Source organism: Phascolarctos cinereus, unplaced genomic scaffold, assembly GCF_003287225.1.
Source record: "Phascolarctos cinereus isolate Bilbo 61053 unplaced genomic scaffold, phaCin_HiC Scaffold_7;HRSCAF=346, whole genome shotgun sequence".
NCBI lineage: Eukaryota > Metazoa > Chordata > Mammalia > Diprotodontia > Phascolarctidae > Phascolarctos > Phascolarctos cinereus.
Window position 1 is genome coordinate 32,825,025 of NW_027556180.1, and position 23,324 is coordinate 32,848,348.

Here is a 23,324-nt window from a genome sequence, read left to right on the forward strand (position 1 = left end):
GAAGGGTGGGTGGGCTAGCTGCCACTGGATTACTCCAGAAGTTTGGCTTTCCTAATGGAAATATTGCTAACATTAGTCAAATGCAGACATCTTCATTCAGATCCTCCCCCTTGGAGCTCAGGAGAGAGTAAACAGCATATGCTTTTTGGCCAGAGAGTAAAAGAAACCCTCCCAGACTTTTCTCTCCATAGATGATGAAGATGACGAAAAGCTCTCAGCCACCGACATACCCCACAAACCATTAAGTTAATTCAACCAACCTTCCATGACCTCCTACGATATGTGACACATTTTGAGGTGGAGGGGAGGTGGTCACAGTAGGGAGTTTGTGTATTCCCACTTCAAACAAGTTTTGAGATTGGAAGGAGGTATGAAAAGAACAGGAAGAGTGACTCCCCCCTTTTCTTTCCCACTACCTCCTTCCTCATCCTGTGACTCATATCCCTTCTCTGATGGCTTCTCACTCCCCTAGCTAATGGAAAGAAGAGGTAACAGGAGGCTAAAAGAAAAGAATTTGAGAAGCAATGGTGAAATGTATGTATTAAAAAGAGAAGCTTCAGATGTGCTGATGAAATTTAAGTATAAAAAATTCCAAGCTCCCCCAAGAAGAACTAGAACTTTATTCCCATGTATTTTAAACTATAAACTCCCTGAACATAGGAACTATTATATTTGTATGCCCAGCACATATCGCACAGCATGGCACATAGTAGGTGCTTAATATCACTTGGTGATAGGTGATTCTTTCACTCATCTTTGACTACTGACTTTAAGGAAATACAAAATTATGCTCCTTGAGAAGACTGATGGAACTAATCCATCCTGGCTTGTCCCTTCCTTCCTCATGCTAGCCTATTCCTTTTGGGAGGCTGCAGTTCAAAGCTCTCTTCTCTCTTCTCTATCATTCTGGTCAGCCCTCCTTGCGCACCCCCACTCCCCTAGGCAATACATTATCTCATTTGATTCTCCCAATAGCTCTTTCAAGCAGCTAGGGCAATTGCACGGAGCAAAGTCCAGAAAAGATTGGAGAACCTTACACTTACTCCGGCATTTCATTTATGGGAATACCATGAAATTGGGAGGAAGAGCATTTAGAGGAGAGTTAAGGTTCTGCTAGAGAAATTTTCTTACTCAAGTCTGTAGGGATTTTAGGCTCATGCTTGCTCATGGAATCTCAGAATCCAACATTGAGAAAGGGCCTTGGAAGCCAGCCCACTCTTAAGAAAGACTCCCCTCTATAACATCTGAGACAATTGCAGCCTGTCCTTGAAGACCTAAAGTGAGAAAGAAACCATGGCCTCCTGACATAGCCCTTAGGGCTTTTAATTAGGAAGTTTTTTGTCATGTAATATTGAGCCTAATCCTGCAGCCTGTAAATTCCGTTCATTCTACCCAAGCAGAGCAAGGCTAATGGATGTGAGACTTGACAACCATTCACCCAGCTACCAAAGCTTTCTCTCTCTTCTCTAAACCAAGTATCACCAGGTCCTTCAAACAAGGCTCAAACGACCCAGTGGGCAAAAACCCACCAGAAGCCCTTCTAGGGAGAGGAAAGTCCACCTGGGGTGCAGTGGCCACAGTAAAGAAGTGGACTCACTGGCAACTTCCTATTTGAACCAATTCCTTTTACTAACCAGGTGCTGAATTCTGCTGGTTTTTAGACTACTGTGTCGCACCCCTGGCAAGGCTCTGATTGGCCAGTCCTAGTTATGGCTCTTGCAGCCAAAGACTACTCATAATGCTAAGCCTAGAACTGGATCTTAGATCAAGAGCTAGAAGGAGCCTGGGTGGTCATTAGGTTCAACCCCCTCATTTTACAGATGAGGCCCCGAGCCCATACTCTTTTCGCAGTCTACCCTTGGGTGGTCAGTTACCTGGGGAGAGAGTTGAGGAGTGCTAGAAAAAAAGAGACAGATTGAAAAGGAAGGACAATTCTTTGTGGAGCTGGGGGTCTACCAGTAAGGAGTATTGCACATAATGTTGGATTCTTTCAATGTGTTGATTGGTTTTGCAGAATTTGTTTTCACATCTTTTTCTTTATTGGAAAAAAAAGTCCTGTGATATAATGGTTCTGGGAGCTTCTATCTACCTACCTACTTCTGGGAGGCAGGAGGGGAACGGATACAGGGGAAAATTGAGATGATGTCAAAAAAGATATCAATAAAAAAATTTTTTTAAAAGAAAAGGGAGGAGGAAATAGAGAAGGATGGAGCCAAAATTGAGCAAATTCATAGTTTTTCCATAGGGACAGCTTGAAGGTTTCCTGTCACTGTAGGAGTGGGTGAGAACTCGGTTCAGGGTGATTCTCAGGCAGGTATCTATACTGATCCTGCTGGGAGGAATGCTGGGATAGCACTCCTGCTTCGTAGGAATGATGCTTTCTCCCAGCCCAGGTTCTTCTAAGAACAGCTGAAGGACGACCAGCCCTGATTGGGTGACAGAGCCCAGTGTCTCTTAGCAAGTAGCATGCCCTCAGCGTACATGCATTTTTAGGGTGAGACAGCCCAGAATAATCCATAATGGCAGAGCATCATGTTACATTAGGAAGGATGAGCTGCTGATGGAAATGAATTATGACATTTTGTGCTAATAAAGACAGCAAGTTCTGGAGCCCAGGGGGAAGCATGCAGAATCTGAGCATGTTCAAAGCCAGGATCCAAAAATATTTTGACAGGCTAGAACATTGGACTAGACCAAAGAAGATGAAATTTAAAAGGGGTGAATGCAAAGTCTTACACTTGGGTTCAAAAAATCGGCTTTACAAGTAAGGCAGGAAGGGAGAGAATGAGCATTTATTGAGCACTTACTCTATGCCAGGCACTGTGCTAATTGCCTTTCAAATATCGCATTTGATCCTCATGACAACTCTGGGACATAGGTGCTATTATTATCTCCATTTTACAGTTGAAGAAATTGAGGCAAACAGAAGTTAAGTGTCTTGCCCAAAGGTCACACAGCTAACAAGTGTCTGAGGCTATATTTGAACTCAGGTCTTCCTGACTCCAGGCTCAGTGTTCTATCCACTGAGCCACTTACCTGCAGCCAAAGTAAATAAGTATGAGGTGGAAATGGGGATGGGGGGGAGGGGGGAAGCATTACTGGATAGCAATACATCTGCCGAAGAGTGGGATCTGTCATGGGCTGCAAGTTCAAAATGAGTCAACAATGTGATCTGTCAGACAAGAAAAAGAATGATAACATAAGCAGAATAATAAGAATAATGTCTAGGGCTAGGGAGGTAATAGTCCACCTGTATCTGGAATGACGAGACCCATTCTGGGAGCCAATTTGGAGAAAAATTATTGATTAGCTGGGAAGCATCCCAAAGTGGGTGATAGTATGGTGAAACAGCTTGACTTCATGAGATTGGAGGATTTCATTGAAGGAAATCAAGACTTTTAGCCTGGAGACATCATAACAATATAGGGGGATCGGGCTTATTCTGCTGGAGCCCAGAGGGCAGAACTAGGGGTAAAAGATCGAAGTTTTAGAACCCTTGGGTGTACATGTAGAGCTAAATGGGACCACAGAGGTCATCTCTAGTCCAACTCTCTGCTTTGTAAAGCAAGCAAAGACTAGGTGGACATGTCAGGCTATATACACGTGGAAGGGATTCTTAATCAGCTGCAGGTTGCACTTGACATTCTCTGACAGCCTGTCCAGTTCTGAGATTCTGTGATTCTTGATCCTACAAATAATTCGGCTTGAGCTCTTTCATTCACTCATGGAGCATCTATTTGGTACCTACCTCATGCAAGCTCTGAGCTTACATTCTGGGTCACCATTATTCCCATCGCTTTTTCTCTCAGCAGAGGAAAATAAAGGTGCATATGTTTGTTTTGCTTTTCCCCTCTTGCTCAAATTTCAGAAAATATGGCATTTCCTCAAAAGGCAGGCTGGGTTACTTGTAAAAGTTCGGAACCTACCCTAAATCTAAATACATTCAACATCCCCCCCCCAAACATACACACATACATACATAAGCCAGTTATGTTCTATTCCCAGCCTGCTGACAGGGATAGCTTAAATGAGAACAGCATTAAAAATAGTAATGTTCGAAAGTAATCCACATTCTGTTGCTTCACACTTCTTCCTTCTCTGCATAAGCAGAATGCTGATCAAGTTCAACCACGTCCCTTCCCCTCCATGTCTGGAACATCAAGTCCCCCTCTCTAATCTATTGCACATTTCTGGAAAGCTCACTGTCTGTGCACACACAACACACACACACACACACACACACACACACACACACACAGAGGTAGGCAGATTGAAAAGGAGATGACAGGCAAAGCTTTGGAAAAGTGGGAGGAGGGAGAAGGCTATTGGTACATTTCTCTCTCCCAAGTCCTACGAGAGCAGGGTTGTTCTGAAGAACATGTGAACTCCTCCAGATGCTGAGGATGGAGTTGTTGCCAAGGGTTTCCACTGGATCTGTTCACACTCTCCTATCTCTCAATAGCTTCTGTCCTCTGGGCACACATGTCCTCATGGTGTACCAGAATGGAAGTTTCCCTTCAAAAGCCAAAAGATGAAGACATGTTTGGACCAAAACGAACTTGGTTTATGAAAAGTTCAAAAGGTTGAAAAAATATTCAATGAGGAGGACCACAACAGTAAATGACTTGAAAGCTTTTATTCAGGGAGAGGGTGCTTTGGGGTTGATGAGGTCTCAGGGTAGGGCTATGGAGGGGTGTGGGTGAAACTCATGGAAAATGTTAGGGAATAGGCCACCCTGTTTGGGACTTGGGAAGACAGGAGATGCTGTCAGAAGAAACAAGGGGGTCACCTGCTTGTAAAAATTTGACGGAAAATGAAAGAGTGACCAATGGTACTTCTCAGCATGCAAGGTTCAGAAGGCAAAGATTTAGGGCCAGAGCAACAGAATTAGAAGCTCAGGTTGACTATCTCCTGCCTTAGAGAGGCAATTTGGCATAAGAAAAGTGTGCTGGAAGACCAGGGTTCAAATTTGCCCTTTGACACAGTGACTGGGTTTACAAAGCCTCACAATGCCTACTTTCAAGGTAGTTATGGCAAATATTTTCATGTCCATTTCAGGAAGTGAAGGAAATTTCCAAGGGTCTCATAGCTAGTATGTGTCTGAATCTGGATTTGAACTCAGGTCTTCCTGAATTCAGATGTAGCACTTTAATCATCAGAAGAACAGGATATTATGTCAAGAGACCTTCATTCAACAAGCACAAAACTTAAGTAGAGGAACACGATGCAATAAAAAGGCCAGGATGTCCTCATTCTTGGACCAGTTAGTAACAAGTGGCCCAGAGGGGAAAGGATCAGGGTGCTAGAGAAATTGCAGCTGTCCTGGACAGCTGCCCGAAGCCTCCTCCTCTTCTTCCTCCATGAGGCAGAATGGCTTCATTTATTTTCATTTCATTATCAACTGTTATTTTTTTTTAATGAAAGGGGAGAAAGAAAATATTTTTTTCTTAGTATGTCATATGGGTTTGTTTGTTTTTTTTAAATGAGCTGAGAAATCTGTTTCCTTTCTATAAAAGATAGAGGTAGCACCTTTGAATTCTGTCCAGAAATGATTTTTTCCAGTCTTATGATTTTATTGGTAGAGGGAATGACAGTGTGAAAACTCCCTCTACTGATGTGGCCCAACTTTTTAATAACTTAAAGTGCTAGAGAGTTGCTTGGGGGCACATAAAAGTTATCATTAGCATTATTATTCATACCTTTATAACCGCTATTATTGTGGGCAGCTAGGTGGTGCAGAGCACCATGACTGGAGTCAGGAAGACTCACCTTGCTGAGTTCATATCTGGCCTCGAACACTTACTACGTGTATGACCTTGGGAAAGTCGCTTAACCCTGTTTGACTCAGTTTCCTCATCTGTAAAATGATCTAGAGAAGGATATGGCAAACCATTCCAGTATCTTTGCCAAGAAAACCCCAAATGGGGTCACAAAGAGTCAGACATGACTGAACAACAACCATTATTTCATAGTTATCATCCTATGAGCCTAAGGCATAAGGCTGTTTTATAGGTAGATAAGGAATCATTAGAAAGGACCCGAAAGGTTATCTCCTCCAATCACCTTCTTTTTTGCTGATGAAGAGGCCTAGGTCTTGAGAGATTAATTGTCTTCCTAAGATCACACAGATAAGTGACAAAGGCAAGATTTGAAAGCAAATCTTCTATCTACTAAATTATTGCTTTTCTCATCGCCCCAGGAAGCTTCTCATGGTAGGGTGAGGTCTTTCTGGTGCTTCAGAAAATAAATCCCCTTTGGATTGGATTTCATGATGAACCTGTGTTATACTCAATCAATCCATAAACATTTACTAAATGTGTATTACATGCCAGACACTGTGTGTAGTCTATAGAGCTATATTGTAGATAGAGAGACGGTGTGGTTGAGGGTAGAAAGAACTAATTTCGGAGTCAGAAGGACCTGTGTTCCAGACCTACCTGTGACTCATACTGGCTGCACAACCCTGGGCAAGTTGATTAACCTTTCAGTGCCTCAAGCCACTTTCTGGGCCTATAATTTTCAGAACAATAGCTAATATGTTTCAGTAGACCGGAATTCCTTCCCAAGGGTTCCTTACACAATGAAATCATAGATTGAGACAAAAAAGACAACTATAATCGACTCTGATATTTCTTCTTACAAAAGCCTTCCAAAAAGCATGCTGGGTACAAAGAGGTCAATTCAAAACAAACTTTTAATGAGCACTTACTGCTGCATGACCTTGTTGTGCTAGGTGCTGGAATTGTTGTTGTTCAGTCGTATCTGACTCTTTGTGACCCCATTTGGGGTTTTCTTGGCAAACATACTGGAGTGGCTTGTCATTTCCTTCTCCAGCTCATTTTACAAATGAGGAAACTGAGGCAAACAGGGTTAAGTGACTTGCCCAAGGTCACACAGCCTCTATGTGTCTGTTTCCAGATTTGAACTCAGGAAGATGAGTCTTCTTGATTCCGAGCCCAGCGCTTTGTCCCCTGTGGCACCACCTGGCTGGGAATATGAAGACAAAACAACAGCTACTACAGCCAGGAGTTCCAACTTTCCATGAGCTGACTTTCTACTGTGTGAAAACCAGTAACAAAGTTAATAAATATAAGATATGTAAGAACTTATCTGGAAGAGGAGAGAGTGCTAATCCTTGGGGGGAGGGGGCTCCAAAGAATGTTTCTGTATAGGACAAGGCTCTAAACTGGGCTTCAAAGGAAGTCAGGCATTGATTCTAAGAGGAAATGAATTTTAGGTGGGAGGACTCACTGTGCAAAAGCCTGGAGGTGGGAGATTGAATTTTCTGTGTGCTTTGGAATAGAGAGTATTGGAAAGGGAGTAGTAAGAAAGAACATTGGGAAGGTAGACAGGAGACAGGATGTGGAGAGCTAGAAAAATGCCACACTGGAAAGGCAGTGTGACATGGTGGATAGGGCATTGAATTTGGAGTCATGACCCCAAATTCTACCTCAAGAAACTGACCAGCTGTGTGGTCCTGGGCCCATCATTTAACCTCTTGGAGAGTCCATCGATCCACCAGCTCAAAATCTATGATTGTATTTTATTAGAGGCACTGTAAAGTGTTGAGCTGAGAAATTGTTTCTTTTCTATAAAAGATGCAGATAGCACCTTTGAATTCTGTCCAGAAATGATGTTCTCCAGTCTTGTGATTTTATTGGTGGAGGGAATGACAGTGTGAAAGCTCCCTCAACTGATGCTCAGAGCTGGGCTTTAGGAATACTAATTTGACAGCCAAGTGGAAGATGGCCTGGAGGCAAGAAGACTAATTAGGAGGCTATTGCAATAGTGAAGATTAAAGAGGATGAGGGCCTCAACAATGATCAAGACCATTGGGGTTGAAAGAACAGGGTAGATTTTACAGGTGTTGTGGAGGAAGGAAGATTTGGTAAAACTTGGCAATTGATTACATATGGGCAGGGGAGACGATGAGACAGAGACAGAGACAGAGAGGGAAGGAGACAGAGTGAAAAAGAGAGAGAAGAACATATGGTCCAAGGTGGTGAATCCGGGTGACTAAAAGGATGGTTATAGGTAGAAAGTACTCATCATATTACACAATAATCATCTGACCTTCCATTAGGGCTATATGGACTTTATGTACTTATTTATTTGTTTGTTTGATTCATTCAGTCATCCATTTATTTATTTGTTTGTTTGTTTATTCATTCATTCATTCATTTGTTTGTTTGTTTGTTTATGGCGAGGCAATTGGGGTTAAGTGACTTGCCCAGGGTCACACAGCTAGTAAGTGGCAAGTGTCTGGCCTGAGACTAGATTTAAAGGTCTTATTCATGAAGTAGAGGGAATCACTTAAAGGAAGTAGAGATATTTAGTTTGGAGAAGAGAAGGTGTAGGAGGGAGCAAGAAGATTGTTTTAAAGTATTTAAAGGGTTATCATGTGGGGAATGGAACACATTTATTTTGCTTAAATAATAAGTAAGCAATTGGTGATGCAATGGATAGAGTACTTGGCCTGGAGTCAAGAAGACCTGAGCTCAAATTTGGCCTCAGACTATCTGTATGACCCTGAGCAGATCACTTAATCTCTATTTGCCCAATTTCCTCAACTATATACATAATATCTTATGATAATATAATTTACAATAATATCTATTATAAAATATGATAATATATAATAGCACCTACCTCCTGTGATTGTGGTAAGGAACAAATGAGATAATATTTGTAAAAGCCCTTAGCATAGGGCCTGACAATAGTGGGCTCTATATAAATACTAATTCCCTTCCCCCCTAATAATAATCACTATCACTTATAGCATTTTAAACTTTATTAAAATGATAAAAGAGTATTTTTTTTAGTATTGATAAGCTAATACTATCTCATTTTATCCTCACAAAAACCCTGGGAGATAAGTACAATTTTTATCTGCATTTTATTGATATGGGAAACTGAGGCAGAGATTTAAGTAATTTACCCAGGGTCCCATAGCTAGTCAGCATCTAGTGTAGGATTGGAATTCTGGTCTTTCTAACTCTAAATCCAGCTTTCCATCTATCTAGCTGCCTACTTGGGCCCATTCAGCAGAATCAGGGTCAGTGGAGGGGAATTGCGGGAAAGTAAAGTTATGCTTGATGTAGGAAAAACCTCTGAATAATTAGTGCAGCCCAGAAGTAGGGAGGACTACCTCTAGAGAAAGTCTTTAGGCTCAGAATCTTGATCAGTCTCTGAAATCCCTTCCTCCTCAGATGCTGTACGTGATTTGATTTAGTATCACAGATGGAAGAGACCTCAGGGACCATCTAGTCTAACTTCCAAAATTTGCAGATGGGGAAACTGAGACCCCTGGTGGTCAAGTGACTTGCATAGGTTCACGAAAGCAATAACCATTAGAAGCGGGATTTGAACCCAGTTCCTCTAACTACAGAACCCGCACTCTTATCCATTCTGCCATTTTTTTTAAAGCTTGTTAGTGCTAGAAACCACAAGTATCAGAGTTCAGGGCTTTCCCCATTCTGGTTGAATGAGTCTACTTTCTGAGATTCAAAGGCAGTGTTCAGTGTTCAGTTGCCCCTTGAAGAATGAGTCATGCCCACCTTGAGGTGACCTTGGAGTCACACACCTCTAATTGACAATCCTCTCTCTTCTTTCCTCAAATGAAATTCCATTTCTATGTTGGAATGGGACAACTATTTTCCAAGGCTATTTGCATTTCATATATCCAGTGGAAACATACTAAGGGTGGTAGCAGCTTACTGAGAGAGGAAATGAGATTGAAGTATTGGCTTCAGTGTGTTGAAGTGAGTTGGGTGTTTTGCCGAATGGGCATTGCTGACAGCTCCCCAGCTGCTCTGTTTCTCAATGTTCACTTTGTACATTTTCATGAAAATTAAACTTTTTAAAAAACTTCATTAGTGGTAGAAAATACTTTTAAAAATTATTTTCTATCCAAGAAAGCCTAGTTTTATTTTGAAAGGGGTTTATTCTACTCTCTTTCCAACCACACCCATCCCCATTGGCAACAAATTAGGCAAAACTCCCATCTTGGTCTAAAATATTAGCATTAAAATGGTTTTGAAAGGAAAGCAAAACTTTTATCCTAAAGCTGAAATGTAGTTATTTAAGAGGGTTAGAGACTTGGATAAAATCCAGAAGCCTAGCTCCTCTGTTATCACCATTAACCTATGCAGGGAACTACATTTGTCTTAGTAAATGATATTCCAAATGTCTTTTAATGGCACAATGTTGGTTAAATCATTTTTTTTTCTATAGCTATTTTGAAAAGTGGAAAATGATTGAAATAACACTATTGGAAGTATGTGGGCGTTTCTGAAATAACAACCGATTTCAATGGAGTTTATAAAGTGCTATAATTATACAATCATAGAGTTTGAGCTTTATTTTTTCTCATCTTAGAGATAAACTGATCCAAACTTCTTACTTTGTAGGTGGAGAAACTGAGACCTGGAGGAAGTGAAATGACTTGTCCAAGGTTATATAGATTGTAAAATGCCAAATCCAGGATTCATAGAGGCAGCCAGGCAGCACAGTAGATAGAGAGCTGGGCCTGGAATCAGGAACAGCCAAGTTCAAATCTAGCCTCTCAGACCCTGAGCAAGTCACTTAACCTCTATCAGTCTCAATCTCCTCAACTTTAAAGGGGGATCATAATAGGGGGATCATACCACCCAGCGTTGTTGAGATAATATCTATAAAGCTCTTAGCACAGGGCCTGGCACATACCGGGCATTTAATAAATGCTCCCCCCTTTTATATTCAGCTATTCTGATTTCAAATCCACTGCCCTTTCTCCAGAAGCACAAAAACTTGTCACCTAGGTAAAATAGGTCTCGGTACCATTTCCATTTTATAGACAAGAGAACTGAAGCCTAAGAAGATGAAGCAACTTCCCAGCTAATCTGGAGGCAGGATAGGATTCCCCTTCCTGATTAATTCCAGGGCTCTGTGCACATTGCCTCTCAAAAATATCTCCCTAGAAACACAGAGAGAATGAACAGAGAAATAGGGGAACTAAATAGGAAAAATGGGAGTCATTTCCTCCTGAGATGTCCCATGATAGTCATGTGACGAGAGATGAATTTAAAATTCATAGTTAATAAAAAAAAAAGTCTAATCAGGAGCATTCAAGAGGTGGAATTGCAAAGAGGAAGAGAGAAAGAATTACATTTTCCTAATGTAATCAAAATTAGATAATGTATATTTAGATCATTCACTGAAGTTATTGTCCAAAAGACAAAGTTGTTTTCTTGGCTTAGCCCTAGGTGTCATCAGTTGCTGAATAAAGAAGAGAATTAAAGCATCAAGCCCACTCCAGGGGCACTAGAAAGGAACATGGTGGGTGTGAGTAGATTATCACATATTACCCACCAGGAATTATGCAAGGGAATGGAAAAGAAAGCCAACAGCTAATGGGATGAGAATGAGGGATAACTGAGGCAGAGCTTGTGAGCTCCACAGATACCTTAATGATTTCACGAGGACTCCAGGAATACTCCCCCCCCTCCACCATCACAGATTGAGAGGACCTCCAATGGAGGACGTATAAGAGGACAGCAAGTCAAGTAACTGAGAATGCATAGGGGGATGGTGATAAGTATCATCAGAGGAAGTACCCACATCGATGAACTCAAGAATACATTGAAGGGTCTGAGTAAATGATGGGTTAAGAAATATGTCATCCTATTAAATTATTGGTTGGCTTTTAAAATTACATTGATAACTGATAACTTTGTCAAGTGATTTAGGATCATAGAATCAGAAGTGGAAGGAACCTTGGAAATCATCTGGTCCAACCCTCCCATTTTTCTCATGAGGAAAGTGAAGCCTAAAGATAGGGATGGGGTGGGGCAGCTAGGTGGCGCAGTGGATAGAGCACTGGCCCTGGATTCAGGAGGACCTGAGTTCAAATCTGGCCTCAGACACATAACACTCACTAGCTGTGTTACCCTGGGCAAGTCACTTAACCCCACTGCCTAGCCAAAAAAAAAAAAAAAAAGATGTGGACGGATTTACATATGATCACACAGCAGAGGCAGGATTTGAACCCAGGTCATGGGACTTCAGATCCTTTGGGCTATACTTGATAGCCCAATGATCATCATCATAACAATAAGGTTTTCAAATCCATTTACATATGGAACCCGCTTTTGGGAGCTTCAGCACAATACATATCTATGGAGCTAGGTAATAGCTAAGGGGAGGTGAGGGCTGGCTGAAAAGGACATACTTTTCCCCCAGTATTCCCTAAGCTCTGTGGAAATTTAAGACTTTATCTGAAGGCTGGCTGCCCAGAGTGCCACAGACTCTGACCTTAGGGAACCGGGCTTATGAGTAAGAGAGATGAAATTCAACAAATCAGAATGCAAAGCGAGGAAGACAACAGAGAAAAGGACAGCATTACCAGCAGGAGATACAAATAGGGCCCCATGGAGATTGCTCAAGGGTCAGGTGTGTCTGAGAGGGGTCCTGAAGCAGGGAGCTGAGGATGTATCCAGCACAAATTATGTCCGGGTGAATGAATCCCATATTGCTGCCTCGGCTGAGGCTGAAGAAGGGTCAGTGGTCTTTCTTTCCCCTTTCCCCTTCTCTCTCTATGGAGAGGGTAAGATATCTGATACCTTAACTTAAGGAAACCCTTAAAGGTTCCCTAGGGAACCTGAAAGTTTCCCTAAGGTCAGAGTCTGCGGCATTCTGGGCCAGCCTTCAGATAAAGTCTAAAATCCCTTTTGGAACTTAAAGAATATACAGTTATCCCTTCCACATCGCCAGGGTTATGGACACAGCACCCACACAATCTGGAAAATCCACGTAAAATTTTTTGGTCCCTTTGTACCAGAGAAGAAGTCTGAATTATTATGATATCGAAAGATAAAATGTGTTTACATTATACAGCACTAAACATATATTTTATGCATTTCTGAGTTTCTAAACTTTTTCTATGCCATCTGTGGCTTCTGCAAAACTCCCTCAAAATTCCCATTTAATTTCTTATGCCAACCCACAATGTATTGAAACCATGATGAGAAAAGTCACAATGTGGAAGGGATAAGTGTACTAGGAAAAAGACTGTTGCTGACAGCTTCCACCTCTTCTTGCTCTATTTCTATGTATTTTGCTGAATCTCCTAAAGGTGGATTCTATATATGCATGGTATCGTGGGTTATTCAATCACTTCAAACCCCCTGCTTTTCTCCAGGTTTGGAAAGCAATAAACAGAAATTCAGAGTTGTGTATTGTATCTTACTTAATGTTAATGCTATAGAGTAGGGGGAGAGAGGGTGATTTCTCCTTTGGTGACATGAAGTGTACCTTGCCTAACTCAGTTATACTATAGGCTTTTCATTCTTGAAGGGTGCTAGGGCAAAGTGATGAGATAATATTGAACTTTTAAAACCTAGAAAATAATTGAGGATCATACACCCCTAGAAAAAATATTGTGATCTAATGAGTACCCTAGGCTCTGATGGAAACAAAATATAGGCAGACATCATATACTGTTTACATGAAAGCCAAGCCCTCATGAATGAAGTGGGGAGTGGGTTGTTTGGAAAGGGAAATTTAAGGCCCTGAAGAGGAATCAGTTGCTAGACAAGTTCTGTCCATACGAAGTGGGTAGGGGAGTGTGATGGAATGGGGGGGGGGTGAGTTATTAGGACATGCTCAGATAGGTACTCTGGCTCAGTATGTGTGAGACAGTTCAGCCCAGGATAACCTGCTACTACACATACATGGTCTCATTGGAGCCTTATCTAATGGGGTCTGCATCAAAACTTACACAACAAAACAAAATAAAAATATGTCAGCTCTATTACTAGGAAGACAGGTGACTCTGAAAGGACTTTTAGTTACACCATTTACAAGGATAATAAAATAACTAACCAGTTATATTGGCCAACTGTAATTATCCTGTCAATTCAATCCCATGGGACAAATATTTATAAAGCATCTAATATTTGAAAAGCATTATGTACCTCCCCTCAAGAAACTTACCTTCAATTAGGGAAGGAGGTGTGGAAGAATGCAGCATGTAGCCCAAAAGAGAGACATCATTAATAATTGGAGGGGATCAATAAAGCTTCAAGTAAGAAGAGGCCCCTAAGCAATGCTTTGAAGACCCTAGGGAGTGTGTGGGGGTAAGGGTGAAGGAAGAACAGGTTCCAAACACAGGGGAACCACCGTTATAATGGCATAGAAATGAGAGGCGGAAATTCAGGTATTAAGAAAAGCTGACTAGCCAGCTTGACTAGAATGAAGGTGGCCTAAGGGGCGGTCAAGCCAAAATAAGACTGAAAAAGTAGGTAGAAGCCAGATTGTGGAGTACTTTAGATGCCAGGCTGATGATTTTGTATTTTACCCTAGAGTTAATAGACAACCACTGAAGATTTCTAAGCAGAGGAGTGACATGGTCAGATCTGTGTTTTAGGATTATCGTTGTTGATCTTAAAAGTCTCTAGGGTTCCTTTCCACACATAAGACAACCCCATAGAAGGTCCAGACATTAATTTCCTCTGGATTTCAATGAATTTTAGGAATGTCTTCCTTTTTTTTTTTTTTTTGGTTAGGCAATGGGGTTAAGTGACTTGCCCAGGGTCACACAGCTGGTAAGTGTTATGTGTCTGAGGCCAAATTTGAACTCAGGTCCTCCTGAATCCAGGGCCGGTGCTGTACCACTGTGCCACCTAGCTGCCCCAGGAATGTCTTCTTCTTAAAAAGCAAATCATCTTCCTTTTAAAAAAACCTCCTTTACATGAGTCTCAGTTAAGTAAATGATACTTCATATTGCCTAAGTTTAAAGGGTTGATTCAACACAATTTTTTCCTGCTTCGTGTGATATAAAAATTGTCCTAGAATCCAAGAACAAGAGGTGGGGAGGGTGGGGGAGCCATTAGTTAATATAATCCAGAGTAACAAAGCATGATCCCCCTGTCAAATGCATTTGTCTTTAATCGGAGGCTTTCCCAAAGTCACCTGTCAGGAATAATGAAGCCATCTGAGCTATACAACAAATCAGAGAGGAGAGAGTGTAGTGATTAGGTCAAGCTTAATCATGTTGTCATTTCAGGTTAACAATCAGCTTCACCTCTAAGAGGTGATAAGAGAATTTAGGGAAGAAAATGGGAGTCACTGTAGGAAAGCTGAGGTAGGAAGGGAAAGCCTTCCCTGTTAAAAGCATAAGGGGCATACTAGTCTAGTTAGCTGGGAAAAGTCCTGCACAGGGTCACAAGAGACCTGGCTTCTAGTCCTTGCTTACTGATCAACAAACATTGATTAAACACCTGGTATGATCCAAGCATTTAAGGGAGGTGCTGGGGATACAAAGAGGAGGCCCTGCCCTCAAGAAGCTTTCGTTCAACATTAGGTCCAATACTTGCCAGGGCCATTTCCAGTTGTCCTGATTTATATCTTGGCACTGGACCCAGATGGCTCAGGAGGAGAGAGTGAGGCTGATGACTTTGCTCAGCCCTCCTTCACTTAAATCACCCTAAATGTCATGGTCCACTTCCAGAACAAAGTACAAACAATGACCTATCAATTCCTTACTTCTCTGTGCATCTGTTGTCTTATTCTTAATTATAATATTATAATATAATATAATTCTTAATTATAATAATAGTCAATAGCATTTATACACATGTTAATTTGTGCAAAGCACTTTACATATATTAGATCAGGTAGGTGGAGCAGTGGATAACATACTGCACTTGAAGTTTGAATCAGGCCTCAGACACTTCCTAGCTGAGTGACCCTGGACAGGTCACTTAAGCTTTTTTAGCCTCAGTTTCTTCATCTGTAAAATGGGGATAATAATAGCACCTAGCTCCCAAAGTTGTTGTGAGAATCAAAGTGACATAATACTTAGGCTGCACAACGGATAGAGCACCGGGCCTGGAATCAAAGATCTGAGTTCAAATCCTGTTTCAAGACATTTACTAGCTATATGAACTTGGGTAAGTCAGCTAACCACTGTCAGAGTCAGACATATCTTAAGTGACTTGCCTAGAATCACCCAGTTAATAAGTGAGGCCAGATTTGACCTCAGGAGGATGAGTCTTCCTGACTCCAACACCAAGTACTCTATCTACGGCACCACTTAGCTGCCTCTGGCATTAGGAAGACCTGGGTTCAAATCCTCCCTCAAATGCTTATTACGACCCTGGGCAAGTCACTTAACTTCTGTATGCCTCCGTTCCCTTATCTGTAAAATTGGATAATAGTAATACCCACCCCCCAGGGTTGTTGTGAGGACTAAATGAGAAAATAACTATAAACCACTTAGCACAATGTCTGGCACCTAGTAGGCACTTAATAAATGCTTATTTCCTTCCCTTTCCCTCAGTCGATCAGCCAACAAGCATTTATTAAGCACCTACTACAAGTCAAGACTGTGCTAGGCTTATAGGGCTAAAAAGACAAAAATAAAGTAGTTCCTGACCTCAAACAGTTTGCATTCTATGTAATGGGGAAGGTAGGTGACCATGTGTGCATGTATATAGTATGTATATAGAAAATAAATACCCAATTAGGAGAAAGCCCTAGCAGCTGGGAAGATTGGGAAAGGCCCTGTGCAGGAGGGAATATTTGAAAGAAACTAAGAATTGTGAAGTATGGTAGCTTGTGCTAAGGATGGGAGATAGAACGTCCTTCTGACTGATGCTTAGAACCCAGTCCTGTAACAAGTGGCCTGGGGATAAAGGGTTTGTGAGTGTGGGGAGGAGGACAGTAGACTTGCAGCCGCAATGCTCCAGGAACACAAGCCGGACCTCTTGCCTCCTTAAGGTAAGACCCTGAAATGCTCAGAAAATGATAAAAATTTAAAAAAAAATGCTCAGAAAAGCCGATGTGTGAAGGGAGCATTTTTCCCCGCCAGGAGATAACTTTTAGGTCACTATTAATCCAGGCAACAAGGCAGATGTTACCCCCTAAATTAAAGCTTTGATTTCCCCAAGGAAACATTTCAGAAGGGAAGTGGGCAATTCCTTTTTGATCATTACAGAAGATTCTCTGGCAGAGAAGAGCAGACTCCCCTCTCTCCCTGACTCTTAACCCCCTGCTTCCACCCAACCCCATCCTGCCCCCACAGAACACGGGCTGCCAGGGCAGTAGCTAGCTCATTTCAAATGTGAGATCTTTTTCCATTTTCCCTTTTTCTCCAGCTTTCTAAATTCTTCAGGGGCACCAGAATGCCATTACACTGAGTCATCCTCCCTCCTTCACTAGTTCCCCACTGATATAAACAAAGGCTGAATTTCACATCAGGAGTGACACAGGGGTTTCCTTTGACAGACTGTGGAAAGCTTCGATGTAAACAGCATTTTTTCCCTTTATTTCTAGGGTCAAAGGAATGAATGGTGAATTGGAGATGGGGCTCGGTGGAAATCCTGCTTATTCCCTAGCATCTGAAAACATCTGTGATTTGTGTATTTTGGTCTGCAGCTATTTTTTTTCCCAAGCCTGGAAAAACCTTCCTCGGTGGGCTACGTCCGTGTGATGTCACAGCTAAAATTCTTGAATAGTTTATTTGCCAGCAGATCTGAACTGCCCTGGCTGAAATGATTATCACTCTCCTTCTCTGATGGAAGATTGTATTGGCTGGGGGGTTAGTCCTATGGTCACACCACCGGTCCAGGTTCCCTGTGCCCTGCTGCAATTGAATTAAAACATTTTCTCAGTCTCCTTTCATTACTATAGCTCAAAAGTCAAACCAGAGTAGTGATCTGAGGTTTTGTTAATTCTGCCCTATTGACTTGGAGAGTACATGTCCAGTGTTGAATTCCACTCTGTAGCTGGCTCCCTGTAGATGCTCCCACCCATCTTGTGGCATCTACTTTCAGCATGATATTAAGGGGTCAGATCCTTAGGGTTCCAGTATAGTTTCATCACAGAACTGAAGACCACAAAGAGCTAGAAGAAACCCCCTAGATGTATTTACAAGTTCGAGACATTTCATCTTTGACTCTTTCCACTTGCTCATATCCAGTCAGTTGCTAAGACCTAATAATTTTCCCTTCTCTGTGCAAAGTCAGGGAGATAGGACAAAAAGTATCACGTGTGAGGAACAGTGGGAAGGCCAGTTTGTCTGGGTCTTAGAATCTAAGCCTAGAATAAGTAGCCTGGACACAGGGGAGGAGTCCTGCAACCATAATATGCCCAGAATCCAAGCAAGACTTTTGTGGACCAGTGAACAGGGTGTTAACTTCAGAGTCAGAGGTCTTGGGTTCAAAACTCGTCTCTGATGTTTGCTACCTCTGTGACCTTGAACATATCTCAGCACCTTCCTGAGACTCTTTTCTTATTTGTAAAATGAGGGTCTTGGCCTACAAGCCCTGATGGTCTCTTCCAGCTCTAAAAGTGGGATCTGATGAAATAACCAGACATTGACCCCGCCTGCAACTTAGACTTAGCTGAGGCTGTGGCTCCCCATCTCCCGTCACTGTGCATAGTAGGTACTCTCCCGTCACTGTGCATAGTAGGTACTTCATCACTGCTTATTGGCTGACTCACCTCTCTGCCAAGGAGAAGGAGGCGTGTTTCACTGGCAGTCTGTGGAAGTTATGAGCGGTCATCCCATCTATCAGAGACCTGTTTTCTTTTGCCTTATTGCAGTCATTCTGTAAATCTATTCTGCCTGCTTCTCTCTGTATCCCTCTCATGCATCCTTCACATCACTACCAGAATAATCTTCCTGATGTACATATCTGACCATGTCACTCTTCCCTCAAATTGGACGATATTTGAAAGTGTTTAGCAAAATGCCCAGCACACGTTTTTCAGTCGTGTCCAACACTTTGTGACCCCATTAGGGCTTTTCTTGGCAATAATGCTAGAGGGGTTTGCCATTTCCTTCTCCAGCTCATTTTACAGATGAGGAAACTGAGGCAAACAGGGTTAAGTGACTTGCCCAGGGTCACACAGCTAGGAAGAGTCTGAGGCTGGATTTGAACACAGGAAGATGAGTCTTCACATTTCCAGATTGGTACTCTATCCACTGAGCCATCTAGCTGCCCAGCACATAGTAGGAACTATATAAACACTTATTCAATTCCTCTTCATTCTCTTCCCCTGCTCAAAAGCCCTCACCAGCTTCACTTTGTCTACAGTACACAGTGTCAGTTCCCTCGGCTTTGCATTTAAGGCCTCCCCCCACCTGCCTCCACCCAGACTTACCATGGGCTCCAGGTTCTAACTTGTCAGGATGACTGGCTGTTGCTGAGTCTATTGATGGGTAAGATTGCTAGGGAAGGCTATAGGGAAAGAAGAGGGCATCGGGCCCCCAAGTTCCCTACCGTCACTGGATCAATGAACCTAAAAGTCACACTCAACATGGGAACCCCGAACAGGACATCAGAAGTGTCTGTGCAAATCTTTGCTCACTAGCGGAAAGCTCTGGGACCAGAGCCAAGCTTCACCACCTCATATCTGTGGGATCTTCAGGGATCCACTTATGCTTCGTGCCTCAGTTTCCTAATGTGTAAAATGAGAGGATAGTACTAGATCTTAACTAGGTCTTAACTTTTTCTTTTCTTTTTTCATATCAATGATGTATAGGATAATAAGGCACAGTACACAGAGTGCTGGACTTGAAGTCAGGAGGACCTGAGTTCAAATCTGAACTCAGACACTTCCTAGCTATGTGACCCTGGGCAAGTCATTCTGCCTTGGTTACTTTATCTGTAAAATAGGAATAATAATAGCACTCCTTCCCAGGGTTGTTACAAAAATCAAATGAAATAATAGTAAATTATTGTAAGTACTAATAGCAAATATAAAATAATAGTAAATATATAAGCAATAATAAATTATTATAAGTACTTAATAGTGTCAGTGCACAATAAGTGCTATATTAATGTTAGTAATAGTAATATTACTATTAGTAGTAGTAAATGTTCACAGTAAGTTGAATAGTAAAATTACTATTATTAGTAATAAATTTTAATAGCAAAATTATTACTAGTAGCAGCAAATTTTAATAGTAAATTTACTATTGTTGATAGTAAATTTTAATGGTAAAACTACTATTATTAGTAGTATATTTTTATGGTAAAATTATATAGTAAAATTACTATTATTAGTAGTACATTTTTATAGTAAAATTACTATGGTTAGTAGTATATTTTTATGGTAAAATTAAATAGTAAAATTAGTAGTAGTAGTAGTAAATTTTATAGTAAAATTACTATTGTTAGTAGTACATTTTTATGGTAAAGTTACTATTATTAGTAATGAATTTTAATAGCAAAATTATTATTAGTAACAGTAAATTTACTATTGTTATTAGTAAATTTTAATGGTAAAGTTACTATTATTAGTAGTACATTTTAATGGTAAAACTAAATAATAAAATTACCATTATTAGTAGTAAATTTTTATAGTAAAATTACTATTGCAAGTAGAAATTTTATGGTAAAGTTACTATTATTACTAGTACATTTTATAGTAAAATTACTCTTGTTAGTAGTAAACTTTTATAGTAAAATTACTATTATCATTAATAACTCACACTTCTATAGTGCACTGAGATTTAGGCTGCGCGTTCCTCCTGATAACTCAGAAAATGAGAATAAATACCATTGTCCTCATTCTCCAAAAATAAAACAGCTTGATCAAGGTCACACAGCTACTAAACAGCAGAGCTGGAATTCACATCCAAACTCCAGTCTAGGCTCTGAGCCTGGCATTCTTCCCAGTATGCCACACTACAGTGGGCCCAAAGTGAGACCAGGACCATTGATTCACAGATTGGGTTAACAACGAGTGTCTGATGCGGACAGCTAAAACTGTCGTCAGGCGGCCAGAGGGAGATGGAATTGAAACCTCTCACCCCTGGCATTCACAAACTAGAAAGCAGAAATTTAGCTCTGCGTTTGACCACAAGCAAGAGCCCAATTGCTGGTTCCCCCCCCCCCCCGGCTGTTCCTTCAGTAAAGCCAAGAGAGGAAAAATAGGAGTGTTCTTTTTCTGACAGGAAGGTTTGAGGCCCTACCTTGCTTTGAAATAACCTGTTTCCACCCATGCAGACTGCTGATACTCTCGACTAATGAGATCGGCAGCCACAGAAGCAACATGGTCAGCTGTGTGCTCTCAGCATGTGGAGACGTTAGCCTACAGGGTGAACTGCTTTGAAATGAGGCTGAGGAAGAGGGAGGAAAAAAAATAAAAAAAGAAAACCTCTTCCCTCTCCCCCCACCCCAAAGGAGATTCTTACACAGTGCCATCATGCAATCTTGAAAACCTCCCTAGAGCTGTAGATCACGCTCATTGGACACATGCGAATTATCTCAGATGCATGGAGCTTCTGCCAATGCACAACTTATAATAACAGAGCAGTCTTGCTCTCTCTCCACAGCCCCTGAAAGAAGAGTCTCTCTTGACAGGGCTATTGAGGCCCTTGACATTCCAGGAAATAGTTTACTAATGTCATTCAGGCCAAAATCATATCCAATCCCAGGGAGAGGTTGAACAACAAATACAGTAACCAGAGTCTTTATAAAAAAAAAAATCAGAACAGGGAATAATCCTGTATTCTTTATATAAAATTGGGTTGATTTTTGTTTGTTTTTTTTTTTAACATAGGTAAGGCATCAGAATTCAGTTGAATAATGTCACTCTTGATTAAGCCTGATACAGAAAGGATGGGTTGCTGCCAAGGAGTTGGCAGTGGAATCCTGTGTAGTGCCGCACCCCTCCCCCTTATTTTCTTAGATATTGGATCCAAATCATATTCAGACCTTTATGGGAGTCCCTGGTTTTTCAGTTCTGCTTTTCATTTTATCTGTAATCACTGCAGGGAAAATAGAGTGATTCTGGGCATGATGAGCCTTAACTTCAAGGCTTGGAAATAAACAAGAAGGTCCCACACATAAGGTCATTTCCATAGGAAAGACCATGAACCTGGGTTCCAGTGTTTGAGAAGCCAAGGAGCCTGAGCTCTGGGTTCAATTCATTTCAATCCCAATCAACATGCATTTGTTAGGTGCTTACTGTATACCAGGCACTCTATGAGATGCTGGGTGTACAAGGATGAAAGCTAGATAGTTGTTGCTGTTAATACAAGTATTTAGGATGAAGGGAGACTCACTGGGGAAATCAAAAAAGACCTCTTTTAGGAGATAGCCTTCAGGCTAAATCTTGAAGAGGAAGCTGATAAACAGAAGTGACATGGAACCAAGAATTAGGTAGACTGGGGAGGGGGTGCAAATACCACCTCTGACACTGACCAGCTATGTGACTGTGGGCAAAGCCCTTAACATCTCTCTGAGCCTCAATTTTCTCATCTGTAACAAATGGTCATAATTTGTGGTCCCCACATCACATTTTAAGAAACACTGCTCCAGGTAACTATTCAGCCAACATTTGTTCCAAAGGTTAAATTCACATTAAAAAAAAAAACTTATTCACCATAACTAGTATTTTTATGATGGGCTATTATAAATAAATAAGTCAACTTCCAATTATGCCCACATCATCGGTTGATCACAGGAGGTGTTATCAGGCCTGTGACAAAAGGTTGACCAGATGAATATCGTTACGGTCCTAACCAATCTATGCTTGTTCTCCATCCATATTCTTCACTGGTGTAGATAATTGAGTTAACTATAATTATAAGACCAATGGTATTAATTGGCTTAAGGTTGCAGGCCAGATTTGTGCTCCTATGCTAGCCTTTTTTTTTAGCCACTCAGGGTCTTACTCCAACATTGTTCCTATGTTTGGGAATGCCCTAATTCAGAGAAATATTTCCCTCAAGGTGAGGTGGGGATGTTCATCACTCTACCTACCCTTCTCTTATTTCTCCCAGTCCCCTACACCTGGTCATAGCTTGGCTGTTGACCCTGTATGCCAAACTTAAGCTGCTCTGGGTGGCCGGGCAAGTGAGAGAATTGCAAACACAGAGCCCAGCAGGCAAGAGAGAGACAATTTAATAATGCCCAACTGACAGTTATTTGTTATAATGCACAAATGAAATACTATATGTGAAGTGCTACTAAAAATGTCTAGTTATTATTTGGGAACGATTTGATTCCACAAGTGGGCAGACACAGATTTCTGGCTCTTTATTTATTGCCTCCTTTCTTTGAGATAAAATCTATCATTTTCTGCTGTGTATAGAAGTTATAGGAGAGAGAGTAAACACTCACAAATAGATACAGAAAGACCGATTTTTTTTAACTACTGGGAAGGGGGAGCGGTTTGGCATTGTTTCCTGAAAGATGGAGAGACGTGGCTGCCCAGGGCAACACTGGCTTAGCATAGAAAGTCATTTGTACAAGCTTTTGGAGAAGTATGGTAGAAGATTGTGATGACTATCACCTCATTAAAAAAAGAGAGAGAGAGAGAAAAAAACA

At 41.3% G+C, this 23,324-nt stretch overlaps 1 protein-coding gene and 1 long non-coding RNA gene across 2 annotated transcripts in view; one reads left to right on the top strand and one right to left on the bottom strand.

Moving 5' to 3' along the window:
• Window positions 1–17,661, top strand: part of TMEM212 (transmembrane protein 212) — a 32,251-nt gene extending 14,590 nt beyond the window's left edge. The window contains exon 4 of the mRNA XM_020980436.2: window positions 17,314–17,661. Within this exon, the coding sequence (XP_020836095.1) occupies window positions 17,314–17,334 (21 nt within the window). The 3' untranslated portion in view covers window positions 17,335–17,661. The remainder of the gene's footprint in view (window positions 1–17,313) is intronic.
• The window catches only part of LOC110204134 (uncharacterized), a 44,841-nt gene extending 23,302 nt beyond the window's left edge, over window positions 1–21,539 (bottom strand). Inside the window, exon 1 of the long non-coding RNA XR_002323216.1 lies at window positions 20,963–21,539. This is a non-coding gene — a long non-coding RNA (uncharacterized LOC110204134). The remainder of the gene's footprint in view (window positions 1–20,962) is intronic.
• Between the last annotated feature and the right edge of the window lie 1,785 nt (window positions 21,540–23,324).